The following is a 21285-nucleotide window of genomic DNA, read 5'->3' on the forward strand; positions in this document are numbered from 1 at the left end:
AGAAGCTGTTAAACATTAACGGAAACATCAAAAATGTTTGCAAAACCAACACCTAGCTTCACATGTTTTCCCTGCAGGACATTTGGACCACAAATTTTCACGTTGTCTGGCAACTTGGAACAGAGCGAGAACTTTGCTCCTGAGACTCCTGCAACAATCATTTAGATCATGGCTGACTTTGGGGACGGAAATAATATGAAAAATAGTGTAGGGCAGAAAGAACTTACAGATCCAGGTAGAGCCGAGCCGGAGCCGATTTACGTGAAAGGAAATTCGTTGCAGACTTTAGTACCAAGGTCTGGAACGCGGCTTGTGAGATTTACACTGGGTGAGTTTAGGAACTAGCCGAAACAATGAGCAGCTCAAAGGGAAGTTTCAGAACAATGATGAAATCTGACAATGGAGAGAATCTATTGTCATCCAAGAAGGACAGAACTAGAGAGAGGCAAACGACGTGTAATTTAGAGCGCTCGCTTCAGAGTTTACACCACTTCTTCTTCTTCTTCGCGAATGGTATTAAAATAAAGCATGCGTGGAATGAGCCGGCACTAGTACGGCGGAGAAGGCAAGTGGAAGGCCTGATCAGTGATCTTCGTTTATATGATATTATTATCTGACGTAAACTCCTTCACCTAAAACAATACCATTTTATTTCAAAAAAATACATTTAAAAATTCATCATGGGATTGTGAGGAGTCATTAGTGAAAAGGTATCGTTCAATGCACGGCTCCAATTTGTTAGTTTCAAATTTTAGAGTAAGAATATTTACTTTGAATGCAGTTGAAATCTAAAACGGCTAAGAGCCGATAAGGACCCATCTCAAATATTGTGTAATATGGAGTTATATAAAACATACATGGAGACAAACGTCAGCATTACGTTTCACCAAATTATGGGACTTGATTTTCTAAAATCCCTTTGATTTTATAATGTGTCACGGCATAATATAACAAAATTGGATTGTCGTTGGAATAGTTGACTGCTTGGTTGAGAAAATGAGGATTATAGTAAAACGTCCATTTTAAATCTCGCCTCTATAGACGGTAAGTCTGTCGGCATTATTTCAGGTTGAAGAAAGGAAGCAGGACAATTTATATTGATTTTTAAATTGATAATTTCTATGAAAATATATTTTTTTTTCATCTTTGTCTTTAGAGCATGGGAAACTAAAATGATTTTGAAATCGACAAAGAGTTATCAATCCATGTAGGAGAAATTCTGGGAGAGTAAGATTAATACAAATAAATACTGTTGGTGAAATTGACAATAAATTTAAAAGAAGTGTAAAGTTCTTGAGGGGAAAAAATCCAGGGTAATTATGGATGATGTAGATCTACTCGTCGTCATCTTGGAAAATGCGATAGGTATTCCCACAGACGAAAATACGATAAATGTAAGGAAACAAAAGAAAAGCAATATACTAGTAGTGGTCGACCCGACATTTATGTCAAGTAAACTGCTAAAATGTGCTCATAAGTACGTGGCAATTGGGAAAATAGAATGACTGGATTTGATGGAGTTATTCTTGATTCATCAGTGTGAAACATGATTGACAACACTACATTTAGAGGTTTTAAGTCACTGAAGAGTTAAAAGCGAAGTATTGAACGTGTTTACTTTATGAAAACAGATGATATGGCGTCACAGGAAATTATTAAACATGATATGATATATGATCATGGATTGATGTTTTGTTAACGGAAATATAACATTTTAACAAAAGGTGAAACGTGTATGAGCGAAGGCTCAAGGTACAAAGAAACTGAAATGCGATGTGGAGAAATGTAAATTCAAGTGCACCGGTCAACAATTAGTGAAGAAGTTATTTCTGATCAACGTCTGAAAGATGTTGATTTCAAATGGTACTCGTCGGTAGTTTTAAACAAAACATTAAGAATTACTGTAGAAGAACAAGAGGCAAATGGGAAAGAAATAACCCGCTGCTTTTGTTGCAAGGAAATGATCACAGAGTTGAAGATAGGACTAAGGCAATGTCGGTGGTCTTTAGGATAATTGGATGTTAACTCGCAAGAACACCAAAATGTATTCTGGCTCTCACTGAGTTGATGTTGAGTTAATGATTCGATTGGATTTAGGTAACGAGATTCACCGCCATGCTTTAAAATTAGGGTCGACCATTCAGAACTAAGTTGAGAAGAAAATTCTTCATCCAAATCGTAATAAATCTCCAGATCTCTCTGCGCGTGTGGCACTGTAGCTTCAGTATTTGATCATATTTACGACCGAGCTGGGACTTTTTAGATTATAAATTAAGATTCCGGTCTGAATTTCGTATGGGAGCATAGAACTGAATTGCCAAATTGTAGTTACTGAAGAAGTGCTCTGCAGCGTGACAAATAAAGTGCAAGGGCCACACGGCTGAGAGAAATAAAACAAGGTGACTTGACAACGCCTGTTTCTTGCCTACGGTGTAAGCAGCTTGAGGCACACAACGCTTTCCACACGTGTTCGTTATGTATCACATAATGCCCTTTGAAGAAAGATGCACTTACGAACTTTTAACGTGTAAACAGGAAACCTGTAGCACGAATTAGTACAGTGCGGGACTTTCCACAGACGCATTTTTAAACGCAAGACCTAATTTCGGCACCTGACAAGTATTTCGCTTTCTTTCCGAGTCCACCAATATCTGTGAAATCTCATGGTGTACAATTGGCAGGGAACGGGAAAATGGACTCCTTATGGGTCTACGTCCTGATCCATCTCCTTCCAGGTTAGTCATCATCTTTTCGAATTTGCGGCGCAATTCCGCCCTCAGATTATTGAAGTGATCCCTTTAGGATAGGTTTATCCAAGCCATGGCACTCTACCATTGACCGATGAATCAATGGACCCCAGTGGGAAGCCCCTGTCGTTGGGGGAAATCGTTCATCTGAATTTTTTCTCAGCTATGCAAAGTTCACCTTGTTCCAGCATTACCAGAGCTTCCCGACAGACCTTAAAATGATTCGGTTGATGTTGATGAAACATCCCACGTTGCCTTATGGAGCAAGAATAGAGAAATCCCTCGGCCTCTTTGTTCAAGAGTTAGGCAACAATGAAGATCACTGAAATATTTCTGGATTACTATTAGGTTCCCGTAACACCAAATCCCTCTCCAGTCCCGCCTCTCCAGGACTTTACTATGATGCGGGATCCCACGTTTTCTACCACAGTGACTTTGAAATATCCTCTGGCAGTTACAAATGTCCCCCCTATTATTTGTCAGTCTCTGTGTCTCGCTCTATTTGTCTATCTGTCTGCCACTCTGTTTATCTCTATCACTCCCTCTGCCTGTCTATCTATGTACCCCTATCTCTATCTCTATTTCTTCATCGCTTTATCATTTTCCCCATTCTGTTTGCTCCGCTTCAATCATTACGATGTAAGTCTCAATTGACATTATGCATCCTAAGAAAAAATAAAGATCGCACTGGGCATTTTACGCAGAGTCTGGTATTTTGTTTTTACAATAGATTTGATGGATTTGTACCCTGATAACACTCTGGTGAATTTCTTTCTTTCGCAGTTGTTAGCCCTCTGGACGTTTACCACCAGACGCCGTCATCTCAGGTTCTTTCAGTTGGAAGTACCTTTAAGGTGGATTGCCACACGGGCTGGTTACCAGGTGGGAAAGTTAATTGGTACAAACGGCAGCACCAAGAACATTTACAGTACGTTTACTCTGTGATGGAGTACACACCCCCCGCTGGAAGGTTATCGGGACAAGTCAACGCTGAAAGTACTATTTACTCCCTGATTGTTAATGATGTGCAGAGAAGTGATTCGGGGTGGTATTACTGTTCAGCCAAATCATATACCGAAGAGCCGTTCGTGTTCGGTAACGGTACCAAACTAGTGATTACAGGTTAGCAAAAGGTTATTTGTAAATCATTTGGTCGGAAGTTCCTGGTGTTACGCCTAAGTAATTGCACCCTTATTCCGATATCCCATTAGGGTCTCCGCGCATTGTTCTCTTAACACCGCCGATGACTGAAATTCGTGGAGTGAAAACGGTCCAGTTGATGTGCTTGGCGCAAAACGTGGACGTCGATGCCCATATCATACTCTGGAGTGTTTCGGGGCGTAATATCGAGGGACGAGTGGATTCCGGAACAATAGACCGCGACGGGACACAAAGTTTCAGGAGTCAGATCGGAATCCCGGTGGAGACATGGCGCAGCGGCGCCGTGTGCACTTGCGCCCTTCGAGTCAACGCGACCGAAAACTTCATTGCTGACAGTGTTTTCCCTCGAAAAGGTAATTATCGTGAAGAAGTGGCAATTCGAAACATTGGTACTTTAAAGGTACAGTGCAGAAACCGGCGCTTTGGCTCACTTTGACCGCGTTGAACTTTTCATCTGCCAATTCCCATGCACCCGCACCCGGAGGTTAGCCCTCTATACTTCAATCCATATAGCTGTCCAAATTTCTCTTGAGTATTTATATCGAACCTGCATCCACCATTTTCGCTGGAGCTTATTCCATACTCTCTTCACCATTTCAGTGAAAAAGTTCCTTCTGAAACATTTAAACTTTTACACTTATCCCATTACCTCTCGTTCAATTCTCACCCAGCCTCAGCGGAAAACGCTTATGATTAATGATTTACTTCACAAAGGAACTAAGTATATGACGATATGATCTGTTCTAGTATTATTATATTTCTGCCGTATGTCTCACAATACTTCAATATCCCGGTTTTCAGAGTTGTAGCTCAATGTATAGGTCAGTCATAATGACAAATATTAGAATTTTCTTGACATTCTATTCTAATTTCAATTTATCACTTTCCGCCCTAACATTTATCCGGGGTAACAAGTTTACATGCTCTCTCAATATTCCTGCAGACGGGCAGTCCATTTAAACTTACTGCTCATACAATCTTTTATAATTCAGCTGACCCTCTTTCTCCAACCCTACTTCAACAACCCTATTTTTCCTGTTTTTTTTTAACTTCTCTGTGATCCAACTTTCCTTTGGGTTCACCGAGTAGAAAAAGGCCGTTCTGTCCATCTCTGCCAAATCTTTTAGTTATAATAATATTTCCCTTTCAGGCCCAATTCTACGTTCTTGTAGCTCAAAATAATATATTGTTTTTATTTTCTGATATCAAATATTTTCTCAACTGTTTTATGTTTTCTGCACACACGTGTCTAGCAAAGAAAACACATTTCATAACCTGAAGAACATAACCCGGTTTCATGCTTTAAGGTGACATGGAACTTTCTTCGCTCATTCTTCATGTTCCACTGGCCATAAACTCTTACTTATCGACCCCTTTGTGGTGGCTTGTTCACCACCTTATTCCAAACCGTTGGACTCATTTTCTACTAGGTTAAGATTGTCAAACATTCCATACCTACTGATATCAACAGGCTCTGGATTTGAGCTCCAGAATGAAACTTTTTCTTCTGTTTCCTGGATGCTTCCCTTCGACACAGGCAATCCCTACACTTGGCTTTGTTGTCACCATACTTCTTCAGGACACTTACTTCGCAAAGCGTACGAGGCTTCCTTATCCTCCGCATCAAAACACAATGCTTTTTAATTTTCCGCCAGAAAAAGGAGGAGAAAAAAAAACGATATTCCAATGGTCTGAAGGGCGCTGACAAGATGGACAGAACGTTGAATAGTAGTCAAGGGAAATGAACCATAAACACTGTTCGGTATAGAACGCAGGATACTGCACAGTGGAGGCCTTTTTTACACACGAAATTGACTATTTAACCGATTCTAACCCTTCTATCTTATACAGCAATTTTTTCATCATCTATGTGCCCATCTAACAGTGTTTTAACTGAGCTTGATTTTTCTGCCTCTGACCGCGTTCCATGCACAGCTCACTCTATGTGAAAAAGGTTACCTCTGACCTTTCCCAAATAATCTTAAGATTATACCACCTCGATAGGTTGCAACTGCTTCGCTCCTGCGTAAGCCGGAGTTTTTGCGATTAATATGTGATTGGTATCTGACTGTGGACATATCGGTGGGCGATGATGACTTGTGTAATCATTGCATACACCACAACTTCCATCGTACCTTACACTGGGGTGATTTTATTCCGAAGGAATGTATCTTGCAGAGCGAAGTAGTCTCTAGCACTTCATAGCATCTTTCTGCCTATGTATAGTATCCACTTGGTTATCACTGCCTCACGATCTTGCTCTCTTTTTGCGTCATAATTTAAGTTAATGTATCTTTACATCTCTTTTTATCGTAAGGGCATGGGAACTGGTATGGCAGAGATGAAGATGATCCTGCAGGTTTACATAGATGATAGATGTAACATGAGTGTAAGGTAGGACAAGTCAATGATTGGGTGCACATGCAGACAGAGCAAATAGTTAAATTGTATCACAGATGCATAATTCAAAAAAACGAAGAATACACGGCTGAAGGTGCTGTATTAGAATACGCGTCGCATTCAAGATTATGTGGACGAAGTCATGGCGCAATTTTGGATTCGTCTTAATGGTTTTGTGGGCATCACGGAGCGATGGCTGAAAGAAGGCCATAGTTAAGAACTTAACATCAAAGAATATACTCTGCATCAGGCAGGAAAGTAAAGGCGGTGGTATGGCTCTCATGGGAAGAGATGGAATTTCATCTTTAGAAAGAGGTGACATAGGGTTGGAGAATGTTGACGCTTTGTGGGTGGAGTTCAGAAACTGCATGCGTGGAAAAAAATGATATTATGGGAATCATATATTGGTCTCGAAATTGAGCTCAGGATGGGCGTTGAGATTTTCAACGGATCTGCAAAAGACATGCAATAATATATAATGTCACAATCGTGATGAAGGTCTAAAATATGCAGAGGGATCGGGAAAATCAGTCGATGCCGGACCGCAAGAGAGAGAATTTATTCAATGCCTGCGAGAGAGCTTTTTAGAACAGCTTGTGCTTTGAACCTACGCGGGGAAAGACTACTTTCGATTCGATGTTGTGTAATGACTCAGATGTTATTATGGAGCTTAAGGTAAAGGAAACCTTTGGAGGCAATGACCATAATATTATTGAAATCTTACTGCAATCTGAGACGGAGAAGTATAAGCATGTCATATTTATCACCATTGTAATGGAATACAGGGGATTAAAGAGCAAAAAGAACAGAAATTATAGGCCATTTAGCCTCATCCCATTTGTTGGGCAAGCATTGGAGTCTATTACTAAGGAAGACTTGTCGGGATGCTGAAAGACTAATGGGAAAATAAGTGAATGTCACCATGGCGCCTGTCAAGGGAAATCTTTCGTCACAAATCTGTTAGAGTTCTGCGAGGAATTAATAAGCTGGGCAGACAAAGGAGAGGGAACAAGATGGAATCTTATGGCTATACAGGAAAGATGCGGCATGGATAGAGGATTGGCTGACAGGCAGGAGACAGCGAGTGGGAATAAAGGAGGTATTTTTGGTTGGCTGCCTATGAATATTGTTGTTCCTGGGGGAACAGTATTGGGACCGCTTCCTTTCTTTTTGTTTGACAATAATTTGGATAATACGATTTATGGCTTTGTGGCAAAGTTTCGGATGATACGAAGCTAGGTGGAGGGTAGATAGTGCTGAGGAGGAAATGCCAAAACAACAGAACTTAGACAAAATGGGAAAGCAGGCAAAAAAGTGGCAGATGGAATACAGTTTTGGGAAATATATGATAATGCACTTTGGTAAATTGAATGATACGGTGGACTTATCTAAATGGGGAGATATTTCAAATATCACAGGTGCAGAGGGGCCAAGACTCCTAGAAGGTTGATTTACAGATTTACATGGTAAAGGTCTAAGGTAAAGAAGGCAAACACAATGTTGCACATGTTTCAAGGAAAATAGAATATAAAAGCAAACAGATAATGTTCAGGCTCTATGAGAGACTATTCAGGCCTCACTTAAAGTATAGTTCACAGTTTAAGGCCGCATCTCCCAGAAATGATAGGTTGTCTTTGGAGAGATTCCACAGAAGGTTCATGATGATGAATCCAGGAAAGAAGCGGTTAAGTTATGAGGAGGGTTTGGTAATGTTTGACCTGTACTTACTGGAAATTAGAAGAATGCGGCGGGATCTAATTAAAACCTACCGTATGTTGAAAGGGCTCAATAGGGTCGATGTGGAGAGGATATATCCTATGGTGGGACTATCCAGAACTAAGGGACACAGCCTCAAAATTCAGAGCAGATCTTTTAGAACAGAGGGAAAAAGGTTTAATTTTATCCAGAGAGTAGTGATTCGGTAGAATGGCTCTGCCACATTCTGCATTGGAGGCTGAGTCTATAGATATACTTCGTGCGCAAATTGATAGTTTCCTGATCGGTCAGGTCATCAAAGGTTATAGCGAGGAGACAGGTGTATTGAGTTAAGTGAGATCCGGGATCAGCCATAATGGAATGGCCGAGCAGACTCGATGGGCTGAAAGACCTAATTCTGCTCCTACGTCTTATGGTCTTACAGTACTTTATAGGTTTTAGTGTTGCACGACCAGTTAGTGATTTTGAAGCTGATTCTGATTCTAATTATCCACCCGACTTTTTCTCCTTCGCCTTCCCTCTTTTGATTCGTAGACGGATATCCAGAACTTTCAGAAATATATATAAATCATATGTATAGTATTTATAATTCATATGATACCTCCTACCGTGCGTACTATCATTATGAATATATCATTAAAATCGGAAATTATGGTATAGATATGTTAGAACAAAAATGAACGTTTCCTTTCTCTTACAGATCCCCCTTCCCTCAATGTTTGCCTTTTGCTGAATTCTGTCGGCTTCCCTGTGGCGTTTATAGTTCTGTTCGCGGTTATATTCGCCGTGGGACGCAGCTGCAGGATCCGACAGTCAGGTACCTAATTCGTTCTAACTCCCCACAACATTTTTGTTCTTGTTTTCTATTTCTGCGTTCGTTCAGTGCCATATTTTAAGACAACGTTTATCTTAAATCTTTGTATTTCAGGCAAGAAGAGCGGTCAGATGAACTTCGCAGAAGTGAGAACTCGGGCGGCAGGAAATGATGTACGAATCCTTTATCTTTGCTTTGGTTTACTTCGAAAATTAAATAGTATAGTGCAGCACAACAGCTGGCACTTATTCGCATAACGTTTCTCCGAGGTAATGGAGATGATGTTTATATACCTATTAAACCAATTGGTTCCCCGTACATTCCACCATTCTCTGAACGTCCGCGTACCTGTCTAAGCTTATTTCAAGGGGCTTCAAAAGGTTACAAATGGAACATTGCAAAACTTTTCTTAGCACATCGACATGCTGGGATAACAATTACAAGGACTGTGTAGCATGAAACATGTTTTTCAGCGCAGCTCGTTAACTCTGGCTATGATGCATCATTAGAATAATCCCCGTTGCCTGCATTTGGTCAATGACATTCTAAGCTCTTTCTATCCATGTACCTGTCCAAATGACTTCTGAATGTTGTAATTGTGCTTGTCCCCATAATGTCATCTGGCAATTCATGCTATGCAGGGTACCTCTCAGCTTCCACCGGTTCAGGGAAAGCATTATTCAGTCAATCAGTGTTAACATAAGCCCTTCAGTCACTGTTACATTCCTATGAATTTATTACGCACTCTTACTACTGAATCAAATAATTCCTATGGTGCGGCAGCCAAAAATGCAATAATATTGTCATTGTATGATCACCGTCTTGTATTCAACTCTTTCCACCATATTTCTCTCTAATTCGGCATGTCATCCAAGAATTTGACAAACCTTTATAGATGCCAACGGGAGAATATTCTCACAGGTTGCTTCAGGAGTCGTCTGGAAACATCAATTCCCTTCAACAGAGAAGTCGAGAGAAAAACTGTATCCATTACAGTCAGGGCCCTCGCCACCATTAAACATATCACATGGAGCGCTTTCGCAGGAAAGCAGCATCCATTATTAAGGACCTCGATCAATCAGGCCGTACATTCTTCTTGCTGCTGTCATTAGAAGGAGGCACAGGAGTTTCAGGTCCCACACCCCAAGGTTCTTTAACAGTTATTACGCTTCAACATTAGGCTCCTGAATCACAACACTGAACAGATCCAGAACTTATGGACTTACTTTCCAGATCACGACAAGTCAATATATCAACAACATTTATTTATCTATCTATCTATCTATCTATCTATCTATCTATCTATCTATCTATCTATCTGTTTATTTATTTATTTTTCTTTAGTTATGGTAGAATTTGTTATATTTCGTTCATTTTGTGTGCCGTTTTAGATTGATTCCATCATACTTCTTATATTTACTGTGAACTCCTGGATGAAAATGAATCTCAGGGTCGTGTAATTAGACATACTAAATAACTTTACCGTGAAAATTTTATTTGGAACACTCTTGACAACATTGATACTTTGATAATTTTGGTTTGTGATCCCATGTCTCTTTATTTTGCAACATATTCCGGGCCGTGTCATTTATTCTGTAAATCCTGCCGTGCTTTAATTTTTCCAGAAATGGAAATGGAAGCGTTCAAGGTACAATCATTGCGGACACTACCCAGCGAGAAAGCCTCCTTTATATTAAAAAATACTCCCTTCTTGAAAGTGGTATGTGGCTGCTGAAACAAAAACATCACACTATTATAAATGCTCGCTCCCAGGTATTTGATCCAGTCAGACATTCTAATTTGACCCCGCCTCCTGTGTTTATTTCCCACAACACTGCAGTACTTCAGCCAACTTTTAATAAAGCTCTTACATTGTAAATTCATGCTGGTATGAATATATTTTGCACCTTTTATTCAATATCTGCATAATCGTTGGATGTTGTCAGCTTTCGTTGCTGTCGCACAACGTATTATAGCAAATTCCTAATGTATATAATTGTAGATGGCGAATGGAATTGAGCCTTGATCATTTCAAAATGCATCACTTCACATTTTTTATTTAAATTTCAACTGCTATTTCTCTGCCCACTTTCCCATTTGTTATCGATCTTATCGCAGCCCTAGGTAAACTTTTTCAGTCGCTGCGACAGTACCAATTTTAACGTCATTCGTATATTTACTATATTTTTCGGATTTTTGTGCCGCCTACGTTCTCATTAAAATCACTTATACGAGAAACAGAAATAGATCCAGCACTGCACCCCGCTGCACACCACTGGTCACAGTCTCCGACGTAACTAACAATCCTTCCTAAATCCTTCCATGCAAGCGTATTTCCTAATCAGTCTCCAGTGTAATTAACAGTCCTTCCTAAATCCTTCCACCAAGCGTATTTCCTACACCTTTGTATTCTGGACTCTTTATGATTTCACCTTCCAAAATGGTATGAATGTATTTTGCACCTGTTATTCAATGTCTGCATAATCATTGAATGTTGTCAGCATTCGTTGCTGTCGCACAACACAATACAGCAAATTCCTAATGCATATAATTGTAGGTGGCGAAGGGAATTGAGCCTTGATCATTTCAAAATGCATCACTTCACACTTTTCTTATTTAAATTTCACCTGCCATTCCTCTGCCCACTTTTCCAGTTGTTCCTGATCTTATCGCAGCCCTAGGTAAACTTTTTCACCAGCTGCAACACTACCAATTTTAACGTCATTCATCTATTTACTATATTTTTCGGATTTTTGTGCCGCCTACGTTCTCATACAAATCACATATGAGAAACAGAAATAGATGCAGCACTGAACCCCACTGCACACCACTTGTCACAGTCTCCAGTGTTACTAACAGTCCTTCCTAAATCCTTCTACCAAGCGTATTTCCTAATCAGTTGGACTTTGCATTTTGGACTCTTTATGATTCGGCCCACCTTGCAATAATTACAGAACATTTTTTCACGAATCGAATGCCGAAGGTAGTTGCCGAAATCATTTGTCGAGTATTTAAGGATCAATTGTGCTGCCATTTGCTCCGATATACAATTATTGCAACTGCTGCGTTTTCTGCACGACCTAGATTGCAATTCTAGCTAATAAGAATCACAAGCAGGTTTAATACTACAGCAGGCATATGTCTTGAAACTAGTTGTTTTGCGTCAGCAGTAAAATTCAATGCTTTAAAAAAGTATATTACAATAATGATACATTTGGGAGTTGTTCAAAAAAGAACGCAGAAATGATGAAGTAGCTATGATTGTCTATTCAGAATTGTGATCCCAGTGCAGATTAACCTGGTCCTAAAAGATTGAGTGTGTGCCATTGGGCTGCTGCACCTCCTTCTTGATTACTCCAGGTCATGTTCCAGGTGATGGGGTCATTAATGGTGATAACTTGAAGGCATCCCTTTAATGTTCTGGCCTCATATTTCCAGTTATTTCTGTATTTAATATGACTGTGTCTACTCTTTGCCCCGTTACCCTCATGCGACCGACAAAATCCATTCTACAATCCATTCATCAGTTATTTGCTTACTTACATTTTACACTGATTCACAGGGAGATGCAAATCGTTGTGTTCCTCGCAGATCCCCAGTATCTGATCCTCTTCCCCAGTTAGTTCGTTTTTATATTCTTTACCAGAATGGCCAATATTGTACTTACGCGCACCACAATGCATTTGTCAGTTATTTATCCACTTTCTTGAACTACCTTTAAAAGCATTGACCTCGTTATGGTCCCCACAGAGCATATTTTTTGTAGCGGTCACCGTGTCCTGAGGAAGTTATGTAGTTGTATCCAGGTCATTTATATTAACTGAAACAAGTTGAAGTTTCAACACCAGTCCCCGGGGCACTATGTCTGTGTTCTCTTTTTTAACAACATCCAGAGTGTGTCTACTTCCTAGTGTCCATAACTTAATTCACTCTTATCTAAAACACCATGACCATCATCCCCTATGAATACCAGTTGTTCCCTTTAGATCACATAAGGAAATGAATTTCTTTAGTCAGATAGTGGAGGTTATTGATTAGTAAGGGTGAAACGTAAAGGGGAGAAGGCAGAACAGTATGGTATGTCGGACAACAAATTAGCCAATATGGACTGGCGTAGAATACTTAAACGGGCAGAATGGCTTAATTCGGCTCCTATGTTCTCAGTCGATTCTGGGAATTCCTTGAGAAATCGTTTCATCACTTAAGTGAATCAGAATTTAGTAGGATCGTAGAAAAAAATTTGATGGTACGCACAGTCTCTTTCTGACCCTTGTCGTTCTAATGCCCTCCGTTTTCCTCGCAGACTACCTACGCTATTGTGGCTTTTAATGATGACACGAGAGCGAGGGGGCAAAGGGAAGAGAGGATATCGCTACACCGATATTCTGTGCAGTAGAAGGTCTGCATTCGAGAATGGTTGTCAGTGACAGTTCCAAACAAGTGATGCTAATTTCCTGCGGTCTTGCGGGAGCCATGCCCAAGTAGCTGGCCATTCTCTACAGATGAAATGTATTTTTTCCCGTTATCTGCGTAATTAAGTTAGTTAAACAATGGTAAGCGATTTCTAAAGTGCCAAATTGAGAAACTATCAGCCCTTCTGAATATGCCAGCAACCTAGAGCATCAACTTGTGACACCTTTGAAACAATTTCTCCAACAGTTTTGCAAACCACGTTCCAAGAGGAATATTCAATCCCCTTTTGCAGACATGTGTTGTTATGGCTTGATGTTTTATATCCTCATTTTTACACTTTGGTTTACGGAATTTTGGTTTTCTTAAAAGTATACATTCAATTTCACTTTGTATCTATGTATGGAAATTCTGCTTTATCAAATTAAAGATTGTTAAGACTACACCAGTTACAAAGTAAGTTAAATCAGATTGGGCAACTGGAGCGTTGTATATTTTCAATTAGTGGCAGGAAATGAAACTGATGCCTTACCCACAAGCACATGCACAGCAACGGTGACGATTCAACGGTGAGTGATGACCCTGGCAAGAGACCACAAAATAATAAGCCAAAGGGGGACTAAAAAACAGATAAATTAGAAACAAAGCACAGCAGGCAACAAAGTATACTTTAACCAGGCAGAGTAAAAACTAGGAGCTAGTTTGATGAGTGAACAAGGGCATTGAATAGGAACTAGGGTTAAATAGGCAGTGGATGAGGAGTCTGGAAAGACCTGCAGGTGAATGCAATTAGCTGGATGGCGATTGGAAGGTGCCTGAATGTTCAGACTGAAAGGCGATTTGCTAATTGCATGCTATATCCAGCTGCAAGCCTCTCAGGTCAAAGATGTCCGGGTAAGAATCTAACAAATGATTCAAGTGTCAGGTCTGAACCTGATTTTGTCCAACATTCACCGGTACTTAGTGTCCTGTAAACGTGCTTTCCCAGTCCTAAGTTTGCACTGTTTATCGAATATGCATTCTTTTAGCGTAAAGTTCCCGTAATGAAGATATGGACAGACGAGTGTTTTCAGTGAAATTTTGTAAATGATTGTATAAAGCCGCATAACTTTAATCAACAAGTACAATTAAAGCTGACATGCTGCCATCAAGAGTTGCACAAGAGCCTGAGGACACACACAATTCTCAATTGAAAGCTTCTTCTCCTCTGCCATTTGATTCCTATATGGACAAGAATCCCATAACACGACCTCAATATTTTCCTTCTGTTTGCACTGCCGACTTAATTCAATTTTACATACTGTACGATTTTATTGTAATTTATAGATTTCATTATTATGCATTCAAATTTAATGCAACAAGTTACAAGACGTATGTCAGTTATATTATGAGTTTAAGTCAAGACCACCTCAAATCCTCCCACATTGCTTGAATTAACGAAGAGAACTCTGAGGTGGGGTTTGGTGGGGAGCCCAAAACGGAGAACAGGGAAGAGGTGCGTGAGTGGTAAGGCGGAGAATGGTCGAAGGGTCAGAGAGTGTTTGAAACGTTCACAATTAATGGATTGACGGCATTGGTCTTCAAATAACAGATTTTGGTGGCGACTTACTTTGCTTAAGAAAGCACAACATACCTCTTACCCAATGAAAACACATAAGGCAAGAAGCAGAAGAAATACAGTTTGATTGTCGTCAGTAGGCACTGTTACAGATCTAAAAATAGCTTCCAGACTTATGGTAAGTGTGGAATGATTTAGCTCAAGCTCAAATTGAATTTAATCATATTGTAAACTGTACGCATGTATACAGTCAAACGAATAGGCGTTCGTCTCCAGTCAAGGAGCAAGACACAGTACATAAAATTCATAAAAACGGTTGGGCAAAGTCAGTGGGCCAAGTAAGATTTTGTCTGTATTGCAATAATTTCCAACTTCTACAGATCTTCTCCCGTCTGTGACAATACGTATAACTTACACAAAACATAAAATTATATCATTACAAATATAATACCTAAAAGTAAAATAAATTCCATTAGATCAACAGTTAATGAATCTTCACTTCATCAACGATTCCCAAAATAACTGTGCGATATTATTTCCCTTTAGCAAAAGCTCGTTGTGGTGCTGCTGGGACGTGGGTATCGTTCATGCACCAGAAGATGGAGGTATGGGAATATCCATAGGGGTTGAGCAATTCCCTCCAGGCAGAAGGAAGTTACATAATGGGCATGAGAAGGGCATGCGGATCTATTCTGTCCCCTGCATCCCTCAATATCCACGCTGTATTCCCTCAAAGGCCAAAAATATCCTGGTCAGATGCGGCGGCAGCAATTCTCTAACTGCTTCAGGTCTTATCCAGTTGCTTCGGCTCTCCAGATTCAAGATTCAAGACTGCTTATTGTCATTCTTCCATATAAGAATATAGGAATGGGAAAAATATATATTTACTTGGGGTCTGACACAGCATGAGCAACAGAATGAGAACATAATGAAAAAACAAACAAAACGAAATGCTATAAAGTTAAATGCAATCCTATAAAACACAATATAAAGCAAATCGTTGTGCGGCACACTAAGTTCTAATCCTTCGTGGAATGACATCGAAATTGAACATTGATTAAAGCAACACCCGTTTATTATCATATTGCAATATATTTAATTTGGACGAAAAAAAATAACACTGAGGGAATCTTTAAGGTGAAGATTTACGCAAACTATGCAAGAAGCCTCTGGTCTTCACTAAAATATTTCAATCGCAGCATAAATATTAATCCAACGTTTTAATCACAGAATAAATGAGCCCGTAGAAATCTCGTCAATTGTAGATTGTTATAAAATGATTTGCTCAGAAGGTTTTAGTGTGAGTACGGGTTCGGTCCAAATCTTTGGAATCCACCAAGATAGAAGCCAACCAGATTCTCATCTGTAGGCAGCAGAGAATGCAGTGAACTTGAGTGAGGCGTAAACGATCGGCACTCGGAACTGGAATGTAGACTAAACGCTGGTAAATTAAGATATCACACATATACTACCATTCTGCCGTTGTCATGATCTATCATTGTTTAAAAGGCTCACGACTGTGCCGACGTTCCTCTGCGAGTCACTACTTAAATATCTTCAGAGCAAATTAGTAAAATATGACTACCGTTTCATAAGTACATGCTGATTCTGTTCCTACCCATCATTCTTTTGTACCCAATCCTAAACATTAAGTTTATGAAACTTTTATTAGGGTTCAATCAGCGGGTGCTAAGCCCCACTGCCGTGTCCTTGACGATGGGTCCCTTTGTTGTGAAACAGCATGCATTCGAAGCATTATTTGATCTGGCCAATTTATAATTAGCTTCAGAAATATCGTAACTGTTAGCAATCCCAGATATGACAGTAGTTCCCAACATACCAGCAGTCTCTATACGCTAATAGTTTCTCATTATTTCACGTTCACCAAAGGCTATCAGAAGAGTCGTGACTTTCCAATACTGAAAGCCACAATATAAAACACAATCAGAACAGTCCGAAAGTTCCTAGAATTTTAGAAATTACTACACTCCACCAGGCCAAATACCTCAGATGTTACCAGTCTGAGCTGCGAAAAAGTAAATGCCATAGTAATGCAGGCTCAATAGTCAAAATATTATTATAATTATCAGTATGATAATTATCAGTATGTGTCGTATGATGTGTGCGATCATGATGCGTGACCATGATAGTTTTTGACAAATTCTACAAAATTGGATTGTTATTAACTTCCCCTGGGCAATGTCTTTAGAAGATAGTTAACAGTGCTCATAAGATTTCCTACTTGGCGCTGGCGGTCGCATAGCCAGGGTTTCTACTATGCACCAACGGCTCCTATGTCCATCCAATAACTCCTTTCATGACTGCACGGAGAGATAAGGAGTTGCCACACCTAGCCCAAAGGTGAATCGCTGCCTAGTGACTCTTTGGCAGACGGGCATCTCCACCCCTCCATCCAAAGTAAAAATATAGCACTGTCAACAGGCACTTTTTGTATACCCATATGAAAGTATTTATTACGCGTAATACCTAGGCCTCAAACTGATCTGAAAAATATAAACTGAAATGCCATATTTTGTAAATATCCATATTTTATAAAACACCGTGTACACTTGAGCAACACATACATAATGCTGGTGGTGCGACTGTGCTTCTTCCTATAGATGCTACCTGGCCTGCTGCGTTCCACCAGCATTTTATGTGTGTTGCTTGCATTTCCAGCATCTGCAGATTTCCTTGTGTGCACTTGAACGTACTTAGATGAACACTACTTAGGACAGAAAGATAAAGACGAATTACAGACATTTAAAAAATACCCAGCAGTCTGATAAAACGTTTAAGGATATATTTTCATCAAACCGGATTTAGCACTGGATTCCAGCAAATGCAATTGCTATAAGAAAACTTCGCTTAGAGCTGAAGACTTCTTCAGGGAGGGATTCCTTGTGGCAATTCAAACCTGCTGGGTAACAGTAAAATACTAAAAAAATACAAAATAAAAGGCTAACAAATTCTGCCGATCAATGCCGAAAATGCCAGGAGAAAATAGAAAAATTCGGAGACAACATAGAATCCTGCAGCAATTAATCTCAATCTGCTTACTTACAGAGGCATAATCAAATGGGGGGAAAAAACATTACTCAGCATCATGTCAAGTTTTAGCAGCTTGAAAAAAATATTACAAGAACAATATTATTAGGAAAATGCACAGAGACACCTCTGAAGGAAACACGTTTTCTGGGACTTGATATATCTCTTCCCTCAGATCCCCATTATCGAGAATTTCAGCCCAATTCGTCCACTCCCCGCCAGTACGCTTACCTGGGACCTCCATTCAAAACTCATTAGCTGCAATGATCGAACAGAGTCTCCATGTAGGGACTGCCGCAACCGTTAATAGTTATTGTTTGTGAATATGTTTGGGATAGGTGTAGCCTCAGCTTATCTACGTTCTTTAGAGATTCAAATAAAAATGGAGGATAACCAGAAAGACAAAGATTCTAAAGAAGATCGTTGTGGGAAGACTCCAGCCTAGAAAAAGAGAATTCTTGTTTGGTGAAATCATTGCTTCTAAAAATATTTTGCTCTGCCTTTGATTTGGTTGTAACTTAATGATCTAATAAGATCAACTTTAAATCTAAACAGAAAGTAAAATAACATTAAACTGAACTCATCAAGCGTTATGATAGATTCGTACAGCATAGGGTGCTACCATGCACACCTGCGATATTTTAACATCAAAGGATACCATCAGTGGATGTTAATTTTAATCATTTGTAGATAATTCTTTATCTGTATAATTGTTAATTATTCTTGACCTCTGTTGTACGCCATGCCCTGACCAGCACACCACAGAAAATTACTTCTACATGTATATGTATATGTCGAATAAATTTGACCGTTCATCCTTAAGCCACATTGTATGATTAGAAACCCCTGGAAAAGTCAAGTGAAGATTGATTCAAAGAATGAAATAGCACGAGGCCATAAGCATGAGGCCGTTTCTCCGCTCTACGTCGCAGTCCACTTGTCCTTTCCTATCATTTCCCTGGTTCACCTTCCCAACTTGGAAGCCCAACTCCTTTTTTTCCCTTGCGGTTGTGCCAACTTCTTGGAAGCCTCTCCCAACAGCACTGTGAGAACATCACGGACACTAGAGAGTTGTGAAGGAGGACGAACCTCAGCTCCTCAAAGGGCTATTAGTGTTGGGAAGTCAGTGACGATCTTGCTGGAGATAAGCAGACCCTTAAAAATGAATAAATACAAGTTGATCAACAACACACACACAAAATGCTTATGGAACACAGCAGGCCAGACAGCATCTATAGTGAGAAGCGGGCCGAGACCCTTCGTCAGGACTAACCGAATGGAAAGATAGCAAGAGATTTGAAAGTAATGGGGGGAGGAGGAAATGCAAAATGATAAAATGATAGGAGAAGACCAGAGGGGGTGGGATGAAACTAAGAGCTGGAAAGCTGATTGGCGAAAGTGATACAGATCTGGAGAAGGGAAAGGATCATGGGACGGGAGGCCTTAGGAGAAAGAAAGGTGGGGGGGGGGGAGCACCAGAGGAAGGTGGAGAACTGGCAAACAAATAAATATGTCAGAGATGGGGAAAGAAGGGGAGGAGGGGCTTTAACGGAAGTTAGAGAAGTCAATGTTCATGCCATCAGGTTGGAGGCTACACAGCTGGTATATAAGGTGTTGTTCCTCCAACCTGAGTTTGGATTCATTTTGACAATAGAGGAGGCCTTGGATAGATATATCAGAATAGGAATGGGACGTGGAATTAAAATATGTGGCCACTTGGAGATCCTGCTTTTCTGCAGAACCGAGCGTAGGTGTTCAGAGAAAAGGGCTTGCAGCCTGCGTCGTGTCTCACCAATATATAAAAGGCCACACCGGTAGCACAGGACGCAGCATACCACACAAGTCAACTCACAGATGAAGTGTCGCCTCACCAGTAAGGGCTGTCTGGGGCCCTGAATGGTGGTGAAGGAGGAAGTGTAAGGACAGGTGTAGCCCTTGTTCCGTTTACAAAGATAAGTGCCAGGAGGGGGATCGGTGGGAAGGGATGGGGGGAAGAGTGTACAAGGGAGTCGCGTAGGGAGCGATCCCTGCGAAAAGCAGAAAGGGGGGAGGGAAACATGTAGTGGGATCCCGTTGGAGGTGGCGGAAGTTACGGAGAATTTTATATTGGACCTGGGGGCTCGTGGGGTGGTAGGTAAGGACAAGGAGAACCCTATCCCGAGTGGGGTTGGTGGTGGATTGGGTGAGGACAGATGTGCGGGAAATGGGAGAGATGCCTTTGAGAGCAGAGTTGATGGTGGACGAAGTAAAGCTACTTGGTTTGAAAAAGGAAGATATCTCCTTTGTCCTGGAATGAAAAGCCTCATCCTGAGAGCAGATGCGGCGGAGACGGAGGAATTGTGAGAAGTGGATAGCATTTTTGCAAGAGAGAGGGTAGGAATAGGAATAGTCGAGGTCGCTGTGAGAGTCTGCAGGTTTATAGCAGATATCAGTAGATAGGACGTCTCCAGAGATGGAGATATCTGCCCTCACCCCATCCACCCGCCACCCCACTCGGGATAGGGTTCCCCTGGTCCTTAACTACCACCCCACCAGCCTCCAGGTTCAAAGTATAATTCTCCCTAACTTGCGCCACCTTCAAAGGGATCCCACTACCAAACACATTTTTCCCTACCCACCCTTTCTGCTTTTCGCAGGAATCGCTCGCTACGCGACTCCCTTGTTCACTCATCACCCCCATCCCTTCCTACCGATCTCCCTCCTGGCACGTATACTTGTAAACACCTGCCTTTACACTTCCTCCCTCATCACCATTCAGGGCCCCAGACAGTCCTTCCAGGTGAGGCGACATTTCACCTGTGAGTTGGCTGGTGTGGTAAACTGTGTCCGGTGCACCCAGTGTGGCCTTTTTTTATATTGCTGAGACCCGACGCAGACTGCGAGACTGTTTCGCTGAACACCTACGCTCGGTCCGCCAGAAAAAGCAGGATCTCCCAGTGGCCACACATTTTAATTCCACTTCCCATTCCCATTCTGATATGTCTATCCATGGCCTCCTCTATTGTCAAAATGAATTCAAACTCAGGTTGGAGGAACAACACCTTAGATACCGGCTGGGGAGCCTCCAACCTGATGACATAAACATTGATTTCTCTAACTTCCGTTATTGCCCCTCCTCCCCTTCTTACCCCATCCCTGACATATTTAGTTGTTTGCCTGTTCTCCATCTCCCTCTGGTGCTTCCCCCCCCCCCACCAACTTTCTTTCTCCTGAGTCCTCCCGTCCCATGATCCTTTCCCTTCTCCAGCTCTGTATCACTTTCGACAATCACATTTCCAGCTCTTAGTTTCATCCCACCCCCTCTGGTATTCTCCTATCATTTTGCAATTCCCCCTCCCCCCATTACTTCAAATCTCTTACTATCTTTGCTTTCGATTAGTCCTGACGAAAGGTCTCGGCCCGAAACGTCGACAGCGTTTCTCCCTATAGAT

At 40.9% G+C, this 21285-nt stretch overlaps 1 protein-coding gene across 1 annotated transcript in view; it reads left to right on the plus strand.

The window, feature by feature from the left end:
* Positions 1–2692: 2692 nt before the first annotated feature.
* LOC132400087 (uncharacterized) overlaps positions 2693–21285 on the plus strand; it is a 79639-nt gene continuing 61046 nt past the window's right edge. The window contains exons 1-5 of the mRNA XM_059981165.1: positions 2693–2735; positions 3531–3869; positions 3959–4261; positions 8725–8841; positions 8953–9011. Of these exons, the coding sequence (XP_059837148.1) occupies positions 2693–2735; positions 3531–3869; positions 3959–4261; positions 8725–8841; positions 8953–9011 (861 nt within the window). The remainder of the gene's footprint in view (positions 2736–3530; positions 3870–3958; positions 4262–8724; positions 8842–8952; positions 9012–21285) is intronic.

The sequence above is a fragment of the Hypanus sabinus genome, chromosome 9 (genome assembly GCF_030144855.1).
Source record: "Hypanus sabinus isolate sHypSab1 chromosome 9, sHypSab1.hap1, whole genome shotgun sequence".
Classification (NCBI taxonomy): Eukaryota; Metazoa; Chordata; class Chondrichthyes; order Myliobatiformes; family Dasyatidae; genus Hypanus; species Hypanus sabinus.